Source organism: Hylobates moloch, unplaced genomic scaffold, assembly GCF_009828535.3.
Source record: "Hylobates moloch isolate HMO894 unplaced genomic scaffold, HMol_V3 SCAFFOLD_11, whole genome shotgun sequence".
Classification (NCBI taxonomy): Eukaryota; Metazoa; Chordata; class Mammalia; order Primates; family Hylobatidae; genus Hylobates; species Hylobates moloch.
In genome coordinates, this window is record NW_026652286.1 from 86,986,023 (window position 1) to 87,003,312 (window position 17,290).

At 49.6% G+C, this 17,290-nt stretch overlaps 1 protein-coding gene across 2 annotated transcripts in view; it reads left to right on the plus strand.

Annotated features, from left to right (window-relative positions):
• ZBTB16 (zinc finger and BTB domain containing 16) overlaps positions 1–17,290 on the plus strand; it is a 194,889-nt gene that overhangs the window by 171,694 nt on the left and 5,905 nt on the right. For both annotated transcript variants that reach the window (XM_032167453.2, XM_032167452.2), the window contains exons 5-6: positions 10,402–10,572; positions 15,434–15,601. In XM_032167453.2, coding sequence (XP_032023344.1) covers positions 10,402–10,572; positions 15,434–15,601 — 339 coding nt within the window. The remainder of the gene's footprint in view (positions 1–10,401; positions 10,573–15,433; positions 15,602–17,290) is intronic.

A 17,290-nucleotide genomic window follows, 5' to 3' on the forward strand; every position in this document is an offset into this window, starting at 1 on the left:
TCTTAAGCTGCTAACTGGTAGTCCCCTAGAAAAGGGACCTAGAGGTTCTCTCAAGTCCTGTGAAATTTTCCCATCTTCCTAAAAATCCCCATCTCACAGTGCTGCTTGAGAAAGGTTGAACCTAGATTGGCACCCAGCAGGTGTCCAGTCAATGTTGGATTCTTTCTTTGCCTTGTCTGTGACTGTCCCTCTGTCAGCCTAAGAATGTGGTTCCCTTTTAGTTAAAGGGATTCTCTTTAGCTAAAAGAAGGCTGTCAAGTCTGACTTTGAAAGAGAAAATGCTGACATCCATCTCAGTGGGAGAAAGGACCATTCAACCTGCCAGCACCCTCTTCAATAGAAGTGTTGAATATTAGAGTGGAGAAAAACCCTTTAAAGATCACTTATATCCCTCTGCATTTTACTGATGAGGAAACTGAGGCCCAGAAAGGTCTAGTAACCCAGGCAGGAGTGCACAGCAAGTTAGTCACTGAGCCAGGACTTGAGGCCAGGTTTTCTACTCTTTTGTTCCTGTTCAGTTGGGAGTCTGCAGTAAAAAGCCATGTGAGGGCAAGAGGATGGCTGGGATGTGAAGATCCTGGCCTGCCCTTTCATGCTCCGTCCCGATGTTCCTCCACCCACTTTGGGGCTTCTTTTCCTGAAAGCCTCTAAGATCAGCTGAATTCAAGACCAAGGGACCCATATTTCTTGCAGTGCTCATGCAACCTTGCAGAGGGTTACAGGCAGAATACATGCCAGGGAATGGATTTAGGAAGAAACTGATTGTAGCTTTTGGTTTATTTGCTACCCACCTACCCCCAAATGCAGGAAGTAGGGGGCCCTTTGGCTTTAGAAATCCTGAGAGTAAACAGGTGCCTGTCTCTCTCCTTTGAACTTTATTTCTACAGAACGAGCAGTGTAGAGAAACCGAGGAAAACAGTTCTCTGCATCTTGGGAGAAGTTGTTGAGCATGGGGCCCTCAAGTTGGCACCCTGCCTACTTGCTCCATCGCACAGTCCATCATTCTCCCAGTCTGATCCCATCTCAGAGGCATGTCTCTGCCAGAACGGGCAGTCCCTGAGAGAGGCTTCCACATCAGATGCCCCACCCAGGGTTGGGCTGGGCTAGGTTAGGCTTGCTCTGCAGAGCTGGGCTAGGTTAGGCTACTGCAAGCTGCCCTTCTCCTCTCTGGGTTGTTGAAGTTGGTCCGATTTTTCAATCGTGGGCCAATTAGTTTCACAAATGGGGGCCCCCGTGGTGCCAGGGCACATTTGTTCCGGGCCTGCGCACTGGCCAGGCCCCATTGTTCTGCCTCCCACCCCCATGTGGGCCCATTGTCCTCACCCCCAGCGGGTGCTGCTTACTGCTGATTTATACGGGCAGGCGTCCTGCGGGCTCCAGGCTTCTCTGCCACAGCTGGCGGAGGTGCTTAAGGCCTTGGACCCCGTGACCTTTGCCCTAGTCCTGCTGTCATTTTGAAAGTTACAGACCAGAGGGCTGCATACCTCTCCGGATTTACTTTCCACCCCAACTCACCCCCCCACCTCCACTGCACACGCGCGTGCACACACACACACACTCTCTCCCTTTCCTTCTTCCTCCACTTGCTCTTGGAGAAGTTTTAATTCATTCTGGAATGTCTGGAAGGGTCCAGCCACTGGACTGGAAACCAAGAAGGAGCTGCTGGGGCAGGTGGGAGGTACCAGCCGGGGATATTAGTCTCTGCTGATGTGCTTGGAAGCAGCTACTTCCTGGAACACGGTTTTTAATCCTCAGATTCATTAGTTCCATATCTGATGCTGGGAGGAAAGAAGGAGGATGTTGCCGTCGGTGTGGCACTGCCAGGGAACCAGGACTTGATTTGGCATCTTGCAACTTAGCATGCACCCTTCCTTCCAGAGGCCCCTGTACCCTAGAAAGGGCAACGCAGCGTAGGAGGTAGACTGAATGTGAAGGTGGTTTTGTAGCCCAGTACGAAAATGCAGATTTTGTCCCCTCTTAACCCGTTTATTCTCTCTCTTCTTGCAAACCAAACTTCTCTTCTTTTTTTTAAAACCTCCTGCCCTTTTTTTATCCACCCCTTTTCTTGTCCCCCTCCCTCATTTTCTCCCCCTCTTGGGCTGGTTTGTTGGAGTGATTGACAAAATTAGTAAATCCATTCATGTTACTTTTATTGTGCAGGTCTCAATAAATCCCCCATGTCCAGGGCGCACCTTAATGAGCTAGTGAGCTGACAAATTTGTTTACTGTAGCTGGAGGTGCCGAGTAATGAAATGCACTTGTGTCTGCAGCTCACTGCTAAACAAATACATGGTTTTCCGGGAGCCAGCTCTGCTAGCTGCTGCTGCTGCCTGAGGACGCAGCCACATTCCCCAAGAGACTGAAAGTTGTATGTGTGCATATGTTTTGAAAAATGTAATCACTCTCCCATCCATTGCTTAGTTTTAAAACAAATCTGAATCAGCTGCTCAAACTCCTCCCCTTTTTTGTTATGCAATGAAGACGCTTTTGCTCCCTTGACTGACGGTGTTGAAACCATAACATTCCCCTTTTCTCTTGTGGAAATGGAATGTCATACAGATGTATAGATGCCTTCCGTGATTCTACGCAGATAAGAAAGGAAGGAAAAAGGAGCAGAGAGGGCTGGATAAAGAGACCTGAAATTGACAAGTGATGCTAATGTTTTTGGCTCTTGGCTTGGTTTGGGAAGATGTAACTGAGCACCTCAGCAGTGGGTGACTCTATATGCAGGAGACAAACACCCATGCATGAGCTCAAAGCTAATTGAGTTTGAGACAAGTCTTCGAAGATGGTGTCTTAGTGTATTCTACCCCGGTAAAAGGAACTGGGGAACTTGTCTCCCACTCACCAGCAGCTGATTGGAGTTTCCAGGGTTCGGTGGGCTGATTTGGCCTTCACTGCCCACATAGCTAGCCTTCTGAGGAACGCCAGGAGTGCAGTAGTGCATCCCTAATGATCCTGAAACTCATGCTCAAGAGGAAAACCAGAGAACTAAAGAGAGTGCTCTTGGCCATTTGTCCAGTAGATTCCTTGAAAAGGAGGTGAGCCCTAAATTATAGCACAGGGGAAGTCAAAATGGAGGAGCCACTCATATTCAAGGGCTGGACTTTGTTCCTTTCTGTCTATTCCTGGACTTTGTTCCTTTCTGTCTATTCCTTACCCCACCCCAGCCTTCTCCATCCTCTTAAGATGCAGACAGAGCCTTCCTGCCTTGGGTGGGAGTCAGCCTGGTGCTGCTTGTCTCTGCCTCTCTTTCTGTCTTGCAGAGTGGATGGTACAGCCCTGCTACCTTTTTCAGCAGCAACCTGGGGGCAAAGGGAGGAGAAGATGGGCAAAAGGAAAAGGCGTCAGTTTATGTGATGGTTTGAGTGTGTGGTCGCGAAGGTTGCCCATGCTGGAGATGGTGTCTTAGGAAAGAGTAATCCCCCAGGATGTCAGAGGGAGCAGAAAGACATATCTGAAGGATTTGGGGGCTGGGGGTGGAGGGAGGGGGAAGTTTCTAGTTTAAATCAAGGTTTTCACACCCTCCTAAATTTGATATTTTCTTTCTGTGGGGAGAAGAAGCTTTCGTGGTGGCAGGGGAGGAAGTCTTTCCTTTGTCGGGTGAGGTTGGGTAGGATTGGACGTGAGAAGCCCCTCCGGGGTACATGTGCATGCACAAGCACACACGGGCATGCACACACCCCAGCACATGCACACACAGCAGTCCCAGCCTGCTTACCAAAAAAAGCTGGAGTATATTTAGATCCCTCTGCTCCTTTGATTAAGAAACTGCTTATAGCAGGAGATAATAAGAGCTTTGCTCCAAGAAGGTGCAGCACCTGAACATCTTCTCCAGCTGTGTACCCCTCTGATCCTCTTCCTTCCCATTTATTAAAGAGATAATTGGTATGGAAATGGCACAGGTGTAAACATGAGGGGTTTTGTGTTTCATAATTTCAGACCCCGTCATCACCTGGGTGAAATACCCTAGGTCTGTGTCACCCCTTCTGCCTACTATTCCACCCTGGCCTGGCTCTCTCCCTTTCTCTTTTTCCTTTTCTTTTTTCTTTCTTTTCTTTCTTTCTTTCTCCTTTTTTTTTTTCTAAAATTAAGCTTGTTTTAAATTGGAAGACTATAGTCAAAGCTGGCTGTGTCGCCACTGGGGGGTCTGATGTGGGTCACCTTCCCTGGAGATACAATTGATGCAAATGTGGTCCCAGATATTTGCATGGACCCTGCCCATATTACTAAGAGTCATGTTCCTTGAGTCTTGATAGCATCATCCTTTCTACATGCATCCCCTTTTCCTACTTCAGATTCCCTTTGAGCAGATAGCCTGGGAGCCCAGGCTAAGACTGAGTCCCATTCATTCTTCAGAAGAGCAGAGGTGCTAATTCCTTGACCTGAAAAATTATTTTCTTGGGTCAAAGCTGACTTATATATCTGATTTACATTGAAATGTACAGATTGATAGAAAACAATACATTCGTAGGATTTACATAATCAAAAACATTTGTCAGTTGCATCATAACAGGGCTATGAAGTTAGGATTGGAAAGGGCAGGTTAGTTATGAATTCTCTTTTCTAGATGAAGAAACCAAGGTTAAGGACAACTGCTGCCTGGACTAGGATCGAAAATCCAAGAAGGGCTGTACCTCTGGGCCAGAATTGGGATCTCTGGACTGTTTCACTGTATAACATGGCAAAACTGATCCTTCTATGGTCTGGGTTTTTGCTTCTGAGCCACAGAGCTCAGACATGGAATGAGAACGAAGGAGTCCTGTCCAGCCCACCAGACAGACACAGGGGGCCTCAGTGAGATCCGCTGCCTGGGGGTCACTTGTCATTACTGATTTCGAAGGAGAGTCTTGTCGGGTGTTCTTAGTAGTGGTTTCATTTGTGGACTGTGGTCTGAACTTTCCTCATCCCTAGCCCTCTGTCTGTACCGTGACTCTCCTCATACCTCCTCCCCTACCCTTTGTGATTGTCTCAGAACCCCTTATTTATTTTTTAATTCAACATGCAGTTATTAAGTGCCTACTCTATATCAGGCTGTGTGCTGTGTGTTGGGGAATATAAAGATGAATACAATAGTTCCTACTTTGGAGGCTTATAATCTATTAGGCAGAGCTGAAAGTCCAAAATAAATGCAATACAGGGCTTTACGTGATATAACAGTGAGAGCTCAGAGGAAGATGGTGTTGTTGGCACTGAATCCTAAGTGGTGTAACTCCTCAAAGATGCTTTCTCTAGGGTCAGATTCCCAGAAAGTAGCAGCCCAGAGAGAACAAAACAGCTTAGGCATGTGTATTGTGCAGGGCTGCCATGACTCATGTTCTGGGTTGTTCACTGCACAAGGGTACCCAGCTGAGGAGGGAAGAGCCCAAAACCCAGCCCTCTCTGTACTCACCATAAATATGCAGCCAGGTCTGTGGGGCTGCCCAGAGGAGGAGACATGATATTTTAGTTCAGATGAAGGTGTTGTTTGGCCGGCATTGGCTCTGTGACCACATTATAAAGTTTTTTCGTGTGGATATCTCATTCGATGTTCTTGATAACCACAATATGGCAGATAAGGAGCAAATGGATCTGGCGAAAAGAATGACTTGCTCGGGCCACAAGGCAAGTATGTGGGAGAGCTGGGACCCCTGTGCTGCTTTTCCTTCCCCTGTGTCATGTGGACCATCTGACTTCTGAGGGTCTCATTTATCCAGTCACAGCACCTCCCCTCTCCCCAGTGGTACCAGGCCTGACATCTCTCCATAGCAGAGGACAGAACCCAGGTGTTGAAGGGAGCAGAGCGTTCCAGTGCTGCCGGCCCCCCCTGCCCCGCCGCACGTCTCACTGCAGCTAATGAATTGCTAATACAATTTTCTAGATAATTTTATTTCCATAGTCCCACATTTTAATGTGTTTCCAAAAGCTAGCATTTATTTGCTTAATCTCCCAGTGTAATAGAATCTGCCCTGACTCATCATACATGCGAACAATCAGCTAGGCTGAAACGCCAGCAAATTGTTTAATAACTCACATCTAGTCTCTAGATTTTTAACTCGCATGCACCAATAGCTTTTCTTGTGTCTCATCCACATCTCCCCTTCCCCTTTCCATTTTTAAAAAATACTTTTCTATCATCATAGCTGTTAGTCTCTAAGCAGAAAAATGGGGAAAGTGGATGCTGAGTCTCAGAGGCTCCCCTTTCTTCCCTTGGGAGCCTCGGTTGGTGGGTAAGTGGCCAAGGAGCACCCCTGCACCTGTGGAATGTCCCAGGAAGGAGAGAGAGACCACTGTAGGGACATCATAGCGTTTCGTTTCCAGGTGGTGACCATATAACTTCCAGCCTGTTGGCCAGGTGTGGAACTGGCCGTCTGGGATTTTGTGCGTTCCATTCCTCCCTTGCTGTCCCACCTTTCTAGGATTTTCTCTCTCCCTTTGCCCTGGCAGCCTCTGCCGTGGTCTGGTCCCTACCCTCCTCCAGTGGCCCATCAGTCCTCTCGCTGCTTCTAACCACTTGCTGCTGCTGTTGGTCCCCATGTGTGCCCAGAGTCACTGGCTTCAAACACAGGTCGGATCGTGCTAGCACCACTGGTCTTAGTCAATTCAGGCTGCTATAACAAACTGCCATGGGCTGGGTGGCTTATACACAGCAGACATGCATTTCTCACAGCTCTGGAGGCTAGGAGGTCTGTGATCAGGGTGCCACCATGTTCAGGTTCTGGTGAGGGTCCTCCTCCTGGTTGCAGACTGCTGACTTCAGCTAGCTCTCTGGGCCCTCTTTTACAAGGACACTCATTCCATTTTAATTACCTAATGATCTCCCCCAGGCCCCACTTCTTAATACTATTACCTTAGGGGTTAGGATTTCAAAAAAGGAATCAGAGGGGAACCCAGACATCAGGATCATAGTAACCCTTGGTCCTTTCATGGCACTGCATTGCTTGTAGAATAAAGTCCAACCTGTCCTGACTGGCATGTGCAGCCCTCTGATCTGACTCCCATCACCCTCCCAGCTTGTCTCCATCCCCAGGGCCTGACCTTGGCCCCATCTGCCCTGACATTTGCCAGCAATATCTCTCTCCTTAGCCTGGCACATGTGTCCCAACTTCTTGTCCTTTGCTTCTCAGATACTCAACTTTTAAAAGCCTAACTCAAAATCTCAGAAGCTCTTAGAGTCACCCTGCCTTACCCTCTGGGTGGTTGTTAACTCAACATCTCCCACTAGTCTGGGACCCAGTTTCTCTGCTCAGCCTCAGCCTGCTCCTGGTCACCTAGCACAGTGCGTGCACTTGGTAATGGCTCAGTGAGTTGGCTGAATGGACATGAAGTGGCTTCAGGCCACCCCGAGAAGTAGGGACAGCATAGTGGGGCAGCATCGAGGGGCCTTGGGAAGACCAAGGGGGCAGAGTGCCGCGGTCTGCCTTGCTGGGTGGTATTGACACTCAGAGCACCTCTGGGTCTGGCTGTATAGGCTGAGATGTCCCACTGGGAATGCCATTCATGTTCCCTCTGCCCATGTTCCTTCCATGCGGGGGAATCTCAGAGGATACATAAGGAGAAGCCTTGGCTCTTAAAGGGCATGGCAGGCCCCCAAAGCCTACTCAATCCTACTGATTTAAGGTAGCTGTTTGAACACTTGGCTTAATTTGGGCTCTCTGTGGCGGGGGGCGGTTAAAGGCAGAGAGGGGGTAGATGCTGGGGGCCCTCAAGTTGAAGGAGTGGGGGCCACCGGGCACAGAACGCATTGCAGATGCACTGTCCTCCTGTGTACGTAGGCCAAGCAGGGAGGGACATTGAAGACTCACTGTCAACTCTTGGCATTGCTTCTGTCCGGAAAGATACATCTCTCATTATGTCCCCCTCCAGCAAGTGGAGCTGAGTAGACTACTCAACATTTCTGAGAGACCTTGGTGGCTCCCAGTGGGATTGGAAGGCCTCAGAGAGCTATGCCTTGTGGACCCAGCCCCAGCATCCGCCCACTCCTGGCCAGGGGTTCTCTAGCCGTTGCTGGAGTGAGTCCTCTGTACCGTCCTTACTGGGCCTCTTCCAGGGTAAGCCCAGACAGGCAGGCAGTCAGCTCCAGAGGCAGCATTGAGCCCAGCCCCGTGGTTTCTGAAAGACAAACCGAGATATGTTCAGATCCCGACTCTGCCTCTTTCTGTGTGATCTTAGGCAAGTTATTTAACCTCTCTGTTTTACACTAGTAAAAAGGGGGATGAGAATGCCTGCCTTGTAGGACTGCAAGTTTTAAATGAACTAACCACATAGATAAAGCACCTAGCATAACGCCTAGTTTTGCTCCCCTTCCTTCCTGCTTTTTGTTGGCCAGGAGCAAAATCCAGTGCTGGCTGCTATTCCCCTTTCCTGCTCAGCCTTCCTGACTGCTGGCGAGATGGGGCGTGGCTCAGTGCTTAGACTTCAGTGTCTACAAAGGGAAGGGATATCAGGGTGGGTGTGAGGGGCACAGAAGTGTGGGGGACAGTGAGAGGTGGGCCTTGCCTGCCTACTAGTCCATCCTAACCTAGCCATGAGTGGGACGGAGGTGGTGAGGACCAGACCTCTCACTTGCTATCTCCATCGACGGCCAGGAAGGCAGGGAGGTTCTTCGTGCCATTCCTTCTCTTCCCCCTACCTTCCACCAGACACTTCCCGATTCCATGCTGAGCAGCCCGTGGCTTCCAGCAGCCAAAGCTTTGCCCCCTCCCCCCACCCACTCTGGACTGGACTGACAGATGCTAGGCCTACTTACGTTTCCTGCTTGTGCCTCCCCACACAGGGGACAGCGATTTGGGGCCAAGTGCAGGTGATATTGCCCAGGCAACAGCACAGAGAGACACACAGATGGGCCTGCCAGGGAGCTCCCATGCTCAGGAAAACAGAGCCCAAAAGGGTGGGCACCGAGCTGCCAGTTAGGACTCAGACACAAGGTCAGGTACTTCCTCCCGTGGTGCTGCAGCTGGAAATTTCGGCCATGGCTCCAGAGCAGTGTCAGAAAGGGGTTGGTAACAAACAGAAAATGGCAGCCTGTATGCGTGGGGTACTTTGGGGGTGAACAGCCAGTTAGAATTAAATGAAAATCTCACATCACTTGCTAGCTTTCAATCCTTTGACAGTTGCCCCTCGGGTTTAGGATGGAACCTAAAGCTCTTGACATGGTTTGCAAGACACTGCATGGCCTGGCCCTTGCCTTTCCCTTTAGCCTCCTCTTCTTCTTCCCCAGCTGCACTGCACCATTCCTCTGTCTGATCCTCCCACCGGCCACGTTTCCTTCTGGCCCAGAGTGTTCACAGACACTATTCCATCTTCCGGATTCCGCCATTCACCTGGTGTTCTGGGTAACGTCGGTCATGAGAGCAGGGACTCTGCATACTCTTCCGTGGTTATATCCCCAGTGCCAAAAAGACAGCCTTACTTGTAGAAGGCACCAAAGAATACTTGTTGAGTGAATGAACCTAAGATTCATGCTTTAGTTAGTGGAGAAGTAGTTAAAAAAAAATACAGGATCTGTAGCTAGTCTTGGGAAAGCATTAAAATCTAGGGTGCGTGGGTGTGAATCCCAGCCTTGCCACTTATGAACTCTATGGCAGGAGTCCCCAACCCCTGGGCCATGGTCTGTGAGGAGCTGGGCTGCACAGCAGGAAGCGAGCGAGTGAAGCTGAGCTCCGCCTCCTGTCATATTAGTGGCAACATTAGATTCTCATAGGAGAATGAACCCTATTGGGAACTGTGCATTCAAGGGATCCAGGTTGCATGCTCCTTATGTGAGTCTAATGATAAATGTAATGTGCTTGAATCATCCCAAAACCATCCCCCCACCATACGTGGAAAAAGTGCCTTCCATGAAACCAGTCCCTGGTGCCAAAAATGTTGGGGACCGCTGCTCTGTGGGATTTTGGCGAAAGTACTTAATCTCTCCGTGCCTCAGTCTCCTTGTCTAAGGGGTGAGGATAACAGAGGCTAGCTTTTTGAGTTTTGGATTTATGTTAGTTACGTTAGAACAATGGCTGGCCCATAGTATCTTTGTTATTGTTTTTTCTTGCAGGGTCTACCTTGCCTCCCCCACTTTTTGCCCCGGATTCTGTGAAGTCCATCTGGTATATGCCCTCTTAGTACCTTGCCACCTTTTACATACCACCCGACACAGTTGCACATTACCCTTGCTGTTGCAATGTATTTGATCAATGTCTATCCTTTTCCCACTAGACTTTAGCTTCCAGAGCTCGGGAATGACGTCGATTTTGCCCATCACTGGGGCCACATACTGGGTGCTCAGTGTTGCACAGCCTGGGCCAACTGTGGATTTGCCCCTAAGCATGGGGATTTGGAGGTGTGAGTCCCGACACTGGCTCTCACTCCAGGTGGGTAAAGAATGCGCCTTGTGTTCCCACCTTTCTGAGGCGCCCCCTCTCCTGTCTCCCACAGGCACTGACATGGCCGTCTTCTGTCTGCTGTGCGGGAAGCGCTTCCAGGCGCAGAGCGCACTGCAGCAGCACATGGAGGTCCACGCGGGCGTGCGCAGCTACATCTGCAGCGAGTGCAACCGCACCTTCCCCAGCCACACGGCCCTCAAACGCCACCTGCGCTCACATACAGGTAGGTCAGTCCAGCTGATGGGTGGATCAGGGTCTCTGGGAGCCAGTGTCTATATTTACCTCCAAGGACGTAAAGTGGAGGTGGTGGGCTGAGTTAGCCCTCAGTCCTTCTGCTCAAGGCTTGGGCATGCAGGGGCTGCCCGTCATTCAGGTAAATGTGGACAGTTGTCCCAGTCCCCTCCTGTGGACCGTTGGTTCAAAGTCTTTCCGTGTTCAACACAGGATGCTCATTAAAACGGCAGGCTCTTGGGTCCCACTCTCAGAAACTTTTATTCCATGGGGCCAGGGTGGGGTCCCAGACTCAGCATTATTAATACGTATTCCCAAGGGATTCTTATGTAGGTAGACCCAAAATGAATTTTGAGAAAAACTGACCTGCTGGGTCTCTTAACATTGCCTGCCCTGCCTCCCACCACTCTTGATGCCCCCCCACTCTATCCATACACATTTCTGAAGTCAGCTTTGGGCTTCTGAGGGCAAGTTGAAGAAGTGATCCTACTTTCCCCACAATAACAAAGTCCTGTACTTGGACCTTAACCCTGTTTAGGGAAGACAAGGAGGGCATTTAAAAGATGAGCAATGAAATAGTGCTGCTCAGCCAGTTCCAGGTGATGGGACAAGGGAGGGGTTACAAGGTAAGGAGGCTGGGCCAGGTGCTGAGGGGCTGGCCATTCCCTGCCACCAGCCTCTAGGGCTTCAGGGATGGGGACACTTGGTCCCTGATGTCCAAGAGGCATTTGCTTTCCTGCAGCAGCCCTCGGTCTTCCCTAACAGGGGAGTGGATGGCTTAAATTCCTTATTTTCTCTGACAAAACTGGGGCTCTGCTGAAACTACCTGGTTAAAGCAATGCCCATTTCTGAGTCTGCCTTTGTGTGCTGTGTTTGTAGGGAGGTTGGGGTCAGGTCTTTATCGGGGTATGTGACAGAGTGTATACTCGTAAAAACCTCTGCATGCCACATAAAGGAACAGTAGGCCCTCTCCTCATTTTGAGAGTCTTGTCACAGCTCAGAGATTGAGTATGCAGACCAGGTCTTGCATGGGTGGCAGGCTCTGCTAAATAAGGGAAGAGCTTTGCTTCTCATGGACTGAGCTGGCCTGGCTAGCCAGCTGTAGGTATCCTCATTAAGGAGCCTTCCTGGCTCTCACTTCTGGATGCCATTTTGTTCAGGGGAGCACATTGCCTTAGCATCACCAGATTTGCACAGAACTACTTAAAATTTCTGGGATAGGACGGGGGTAGGGCCCAGAGGGGTGGGCTCAATAAGAAGGGCCCAGGAGGGTGGGATGTTGACAAGGACTTTCTCTATGGCAACTGCATAAGTGTCTCCCCTGCAGGTATATGCACCTTCGTATGAACGCCTCCCTCAACAGGTCCCCAGGTTTATTCGGTCTTATGAAAGATGGCTAGATACCTTTCAGCCACTTCTGAGCGTGCTGCTGGGTCCAATCAGTTGGCTTCATGTGACTTGAATGATGTCAGTCCTGCTAAATCCACCCAGGATATGCCCTGCTCTGGCCATGCCACCTTCTCAGAGCTCGGATATGAAAATGTCACATGCTCTTGTGTCAGTCATGGCTCAGATCCACGGGGAGGGGCTGTTTCCAGAGTTAGGGAGAAGCCCTTGCTTATTCTAGGAAACACGGAGCATGTGTGCTGCCTATGCACACACAGAGAAACACCCATCAATTTTCATACCAGCGAGGCACTGTGCACACAAGCCATATACAGGCTGTGCACACCCCACACACAATGCCTCATTAATATTCCGTTGTTCTTGGCCCATTTGCTGCTGGGGCCGGGTGTTTAGCATCAGCAGCTGTGTTTGGTAGGTTAGTCCAGCCGTGCTCTTGGCATTGATGGATCCCTGATTCACACGGCTCATCATATAATAAACTCTCAGCTGTGCTGAAGGGAGGGGCCGGGAGGGAGGGGCCTGAGGAGCCAGCAGGATGGGGCTGGGGTGGGGAGGACGACAGACACTGGGCTTGGCCAGTGCCAAAGAAAGCACCAAGTAAGGACAGATTGGGGGGGGGGGGGGGTCACAGGTGCACCGGGCAGGCTGGAGGGGGCTCTAATTAGTCTCGTTTGTCCTGCACTTAATGTCAAGCTCATTAAAGAGGCTACAGAGTTAATCAACATACCACAAATTGGATTTTGAGTTCTGCAGCCAGTTTTGTGTACATTGTGGCCACACTAACACAATCAGCTCTCAGGGTGAGGATTTCACGCCAGGTGCGCACCGTGCTTCCAAATCGGGATGGGGATACGTGTGTGTTGGTGACTTTTTCTTTCCTTCTTTTTTTTTGTTGTTGTTTGTTTTTCCTTCTAAGTTCTTTTTGTTCTTTTCCCTGGGCAGACTCAAGAATTTCCTATTTAAACTCATTTAACATGTGCTTCACTTCATAATTAAATTCATAAAAATCGGATCAAACAAACTCCTCTGTCTTAACCCTTTGTTTTTTAAATTGTTAGGGACCCCTCTGGAGGGGAAAGGCACAGGCAGCCGCCCCCTGCCCACCCCCCACCGCCGTCTTCCCCCCCTCCCCGCCCCCCGCCTGGCTGGGTGGCTGCCGATGTACGTTTTAATTACCGGCTCCGGCTGAAGTCTCACGTGGCCTTGGCTTTATTTATTTATTTATACCTTAATGAGGATACTGAATCTTTGATTAAAGTCGTAATCGTTGCCGATTCAGTAAGGAGGGGGAGTTGGATGTCAGACCAGACAGGGCTGTGAGTGGAGACACACAGAGAGAGTGGGTTCGGGCGCACACACACAGACTGGCCCTTACTGTGTTAGACACACAACTAATTAGTACCAGGGTCTGCACAGCCCTCCACTCCCTTGAGTTTGTTGGGGCTGCGGCCAGGCAGTCCCCATGGCTCTGACAGTGAGGATGGGTAGGTAGCAATTTCCCCAGCTGAGAACCCTGGGCCTTGGCCCATCCCCAGATCTGCAGGTGAGGGACTCGCTGGCCGAGCCTCTGAGCCAGTACAACACCCCATAGATTGGGATGAACTGGTGTCAAGGCACGATGCCACTCTTTGAGCTTCTCCCATCTGATTACTTGATGGAAGTGCCCCTCGCATGGCATGGGTGCTTCTTGCAAATCTTCCACCCATGAGAAAGTCACTGATCAGACCCCAGCATCCGCTCCCCACAGAGCCCTAAAAACTCCTCAGAGCCATCAGAACAGATGAGAATTTATATGGGTACAGGGGCCTAACTTTGGGAGGGGGGAGCTTTGGTTAGTGGCCCGAGGAGGGGAGAGAGAGGAGAGAGTAAAATATCATTTTAAAAAGGAAGTGAAGGCACAGGCATGCGAGTCTATAACGAGAAGGACAATTTATGCCCAGGCACGAGCGCAGTTTGACATGGGGATAATGAAAAAACGTAGGTCATTGTGGATGACTTAAACCTTCAGCAGCTGAAGAAAATGTATGAAATGCAGAGGACATTATACGGTTGGCAGCCCCGCACATCTGCAGAGGGACAAGTGAAATACAGTGGGCCATTCTTTACCATAAACTGTGGTTGTTGGAGATGCAGCCCAGAGAAATTGTAATTACAGTGACAAGACGAATCAGCGATATTTAAATATTCATGAACAAAGTCTGGGGTGATCAATCTATCTTTATTGTCTGTGCCTTCACTCCTGTAATAAATAAGTAGCTGGAGTCCTCACCTTTCATCCCCCAAGTCCCCCACTTTAGGTATGAAAGGCAAGATGGTTATTCTCCACACCCCAACCTCTCATGCTCAGGAGATTTAAGAGTGGGATCCTCAAAAAAGAAAAGGCAGTTCTCTCCAAGTTTCATAGACCCACCATTTCCTGAGTCTGTTCTGGATCCCCCCTGTGCGATGCACTGAGGCTACAAGGATGGGTGAGGCTTGCTTCTTATCCTGGTGGTGCTTCCCTGCTGGAGGTATAGTGGGCAAGCCAGTAGATACAGCACAGTGTGTCAGCAAGCTGACGAATATATGGTACCCTGACTCTAGAGCCAGACCCAAACCTGAATCCCAGCTCAGCTCCTTACTTGCTATTTCACCTTGGAGATGGTGTGGAAGCATCTCATTTTTTCTCAACTATAAAATGAGAATAATACCTTTCTTTAAGGTTGTTGCCACGATCATCTCATGCGATCACATCACACATCTGAGTGCTCAGGAAATGTAGCCCATTTTAATGCGAAAGTGCCATAAAAAGGATACCACACTAATAAAAGAACAAAATTCTGGGCAATTCTTCTCTTTGGGGACACAGAAGAAAGTGTGATTCATTCTGCCCGGGGAACTAAAGGGAAGCGTCCACATGGGGGTATCATATGAGCCGGGCTTTGAAGGATGATTAGGAGTTCACCAGGGAGAAAAGAAGAAATCGAGCAGAGGAAATAGCTATGTAAGACTGTGGAGGAAGGAAATTGGGGACTGTAGAAGGTGTTTGTGGGACAATGTGAAGTTCCCCAAATTGGAGAGATTTCTTTGAAGGTTGGGGAGTCAGGCTGGAGTGACTTTCACCCTTAACCTAAAGGAAGGGGAGAAGAGGCCATCTAAGAAGCAAGATGGTGAGGTCTCATGTATCCACAGCGGGGCTTGCTTTCTGGGGACTGCTGTCCATCCCTGAACCAAATGGGCTCCCCTTGTCCCACAGATGATCATGGGGCCACAGTAAAGTATGGTCATGTGTGAAGACAGGTATTGCTTGTTTATTCAATGGAGGTGTGGCCGTGGATCCTTAAGTTGTCTTTGGAGGTGGTGAATACAGGCCATCTCGTCCTTCTCATGCACTGAATGTGCCCTACTGTCCCCTGAAGAGGGGGCAGGGAGAGGAAAAGGCCTGATCCTGCCCCTTGTCTCCACAGGCGACCACCCCTACGAGTGTGAGTTCTGTGGCAGCTGCTTCCGGGATGAGAGCACACTCAAGAGCCACAAACGCATCCACACGGGTGAGAAACCCTATGAGTGCAATGGCTGTGGCAAGAAGTTCAGCCTCAAGCATCAGCTGGAGACGCACTATAGGGTGCACACAGGTACCAAAGGCCAGGGAGGGGCCTGAGCTGGCTCTGGGACCTGGGTGGAGGTGGGAAGCAGATGGTTTCCTGGAGAAGCCTAAGTGAGGATGATCCCAGGCTGAATCAAAGAGTAGAAGAGGTTCTATTAAGGGCTGGTATGGTGGCCTGAGGGCCACCGCACCCCAGTCAAGGCGGCCTGAGGGCCACCAGTCAAGGCCAAGGCAGACTTTACTAATCAATTCCAGCACACTTTCCAGTGAGCCCCCATCAGCCCTCCAGGCAGCTATACCAATAGTTCAGAGGTGACATGCAAAATGATGTCTGTATATGAGTCCTGAATTAGGGGTAAGTTGGTCCAACTAGCTGAAAGTGAAGGTTAGGGTAATTTCATGTTACTCCAGGGTTAGAGTAAGAATTAGGATGCATTGAATTAGGTTATTATGAAGGTTGGGAAATTGTAAAGTTAGATTGTGTTTGGTTCTGAGATTAGAAGAACAGATGTATTTAATAATCTCTGTATGCATATGATGTTTTACCATTTCAGAGTGCCTTCACATTTTTTTTTTTTTAGATGGAGTTTCGCTCTTATTGCCCAGGCTGGAGTGCAATGGCACGATCTCAGCTCACTGCAATCTCTGCCTCCCGGCTTCAAGCGATTCTCCTGCCTCAGCCTCCCAATTACCTGGGATTACAGGCGTGTGCCACCATGCCCGGCTAATTTTGTATTTTTTTTAGTAGAGACAGGGTTTTGCCATGTTGTTCAGGCTGGTCTCGAACTCCTGACCTCAAGTGATTCACCCGCGTCGGCCTCCAAAGTGCTGGGATTACAGGCGTGAGCCACCGTGCCTGGCCACATTATTTTTTGTATTGGAAAAAGAAATGTGGGCCACTGTTTTCCCTGAGGTCAAAAGACAAAACAAGTGAAGGGTCTTCCACAGTTTCCCAAGTTGGGGTCAGTGGAGTCCTGGAGCTTGCTTGTGAAAGCTAATTTTTCACATTTCTTCACAACTTCAAGTTCAGTGACACCACCTTAGTTGCTTAAAATTGGCCATGGTAGGAGTATTCACATCATAGCAATCAGCAGATGCTACAAACCAGGGCTTTTTGGAAAGCCAGTCATTAAACATTTACCACCAGCACACTGCTGGTTGTGGAGAAGGTTGATTTACAGAAGGGTAAGAGGTGGTGGAACCTGGAAAACAAAGACGCCCCCTCTGATCAGGGGAGACAGCTGTCCTGTCCAGAGGAAGGGGGAGAGGTGGTTTCAGGCAGGTCCTGCTGTCTTAGAGGAGAGTACGTTGCCTTTGGAGAGGAAGGGTGCACAGAAGGAGCAGTAAGCAGAGCTATGTGTTGTCAGAGCTCAGTTTTCGTGTCCCAGTTTGAGCCCACAAGGAGAGGGTTGGGTGTCCGCTGATGACAACTATAGTGGTCCAGATCATTTCCCAGAGCCCTGGGGTTTCCTTAGCCCCTTGTCGGGGATGTGACCTGGCAGGTGGATCATTAACTGTATTGGCAGTGACTATTGTAAATAGCTGGTCGATAGTTAGATCACTTTGGCTGTTCATTACTTCATTATTTGCTGGGGCCTGTGCGCGGGGGAGTATTGATAGTGAGATGGCTGGCCAGTTAATTACTGTATTGAAACAAGGTTCCCTTACATCCTCTGCTCAGCTCTAGGGGACTCTATGGAAGGAAAGTTGGGGTATA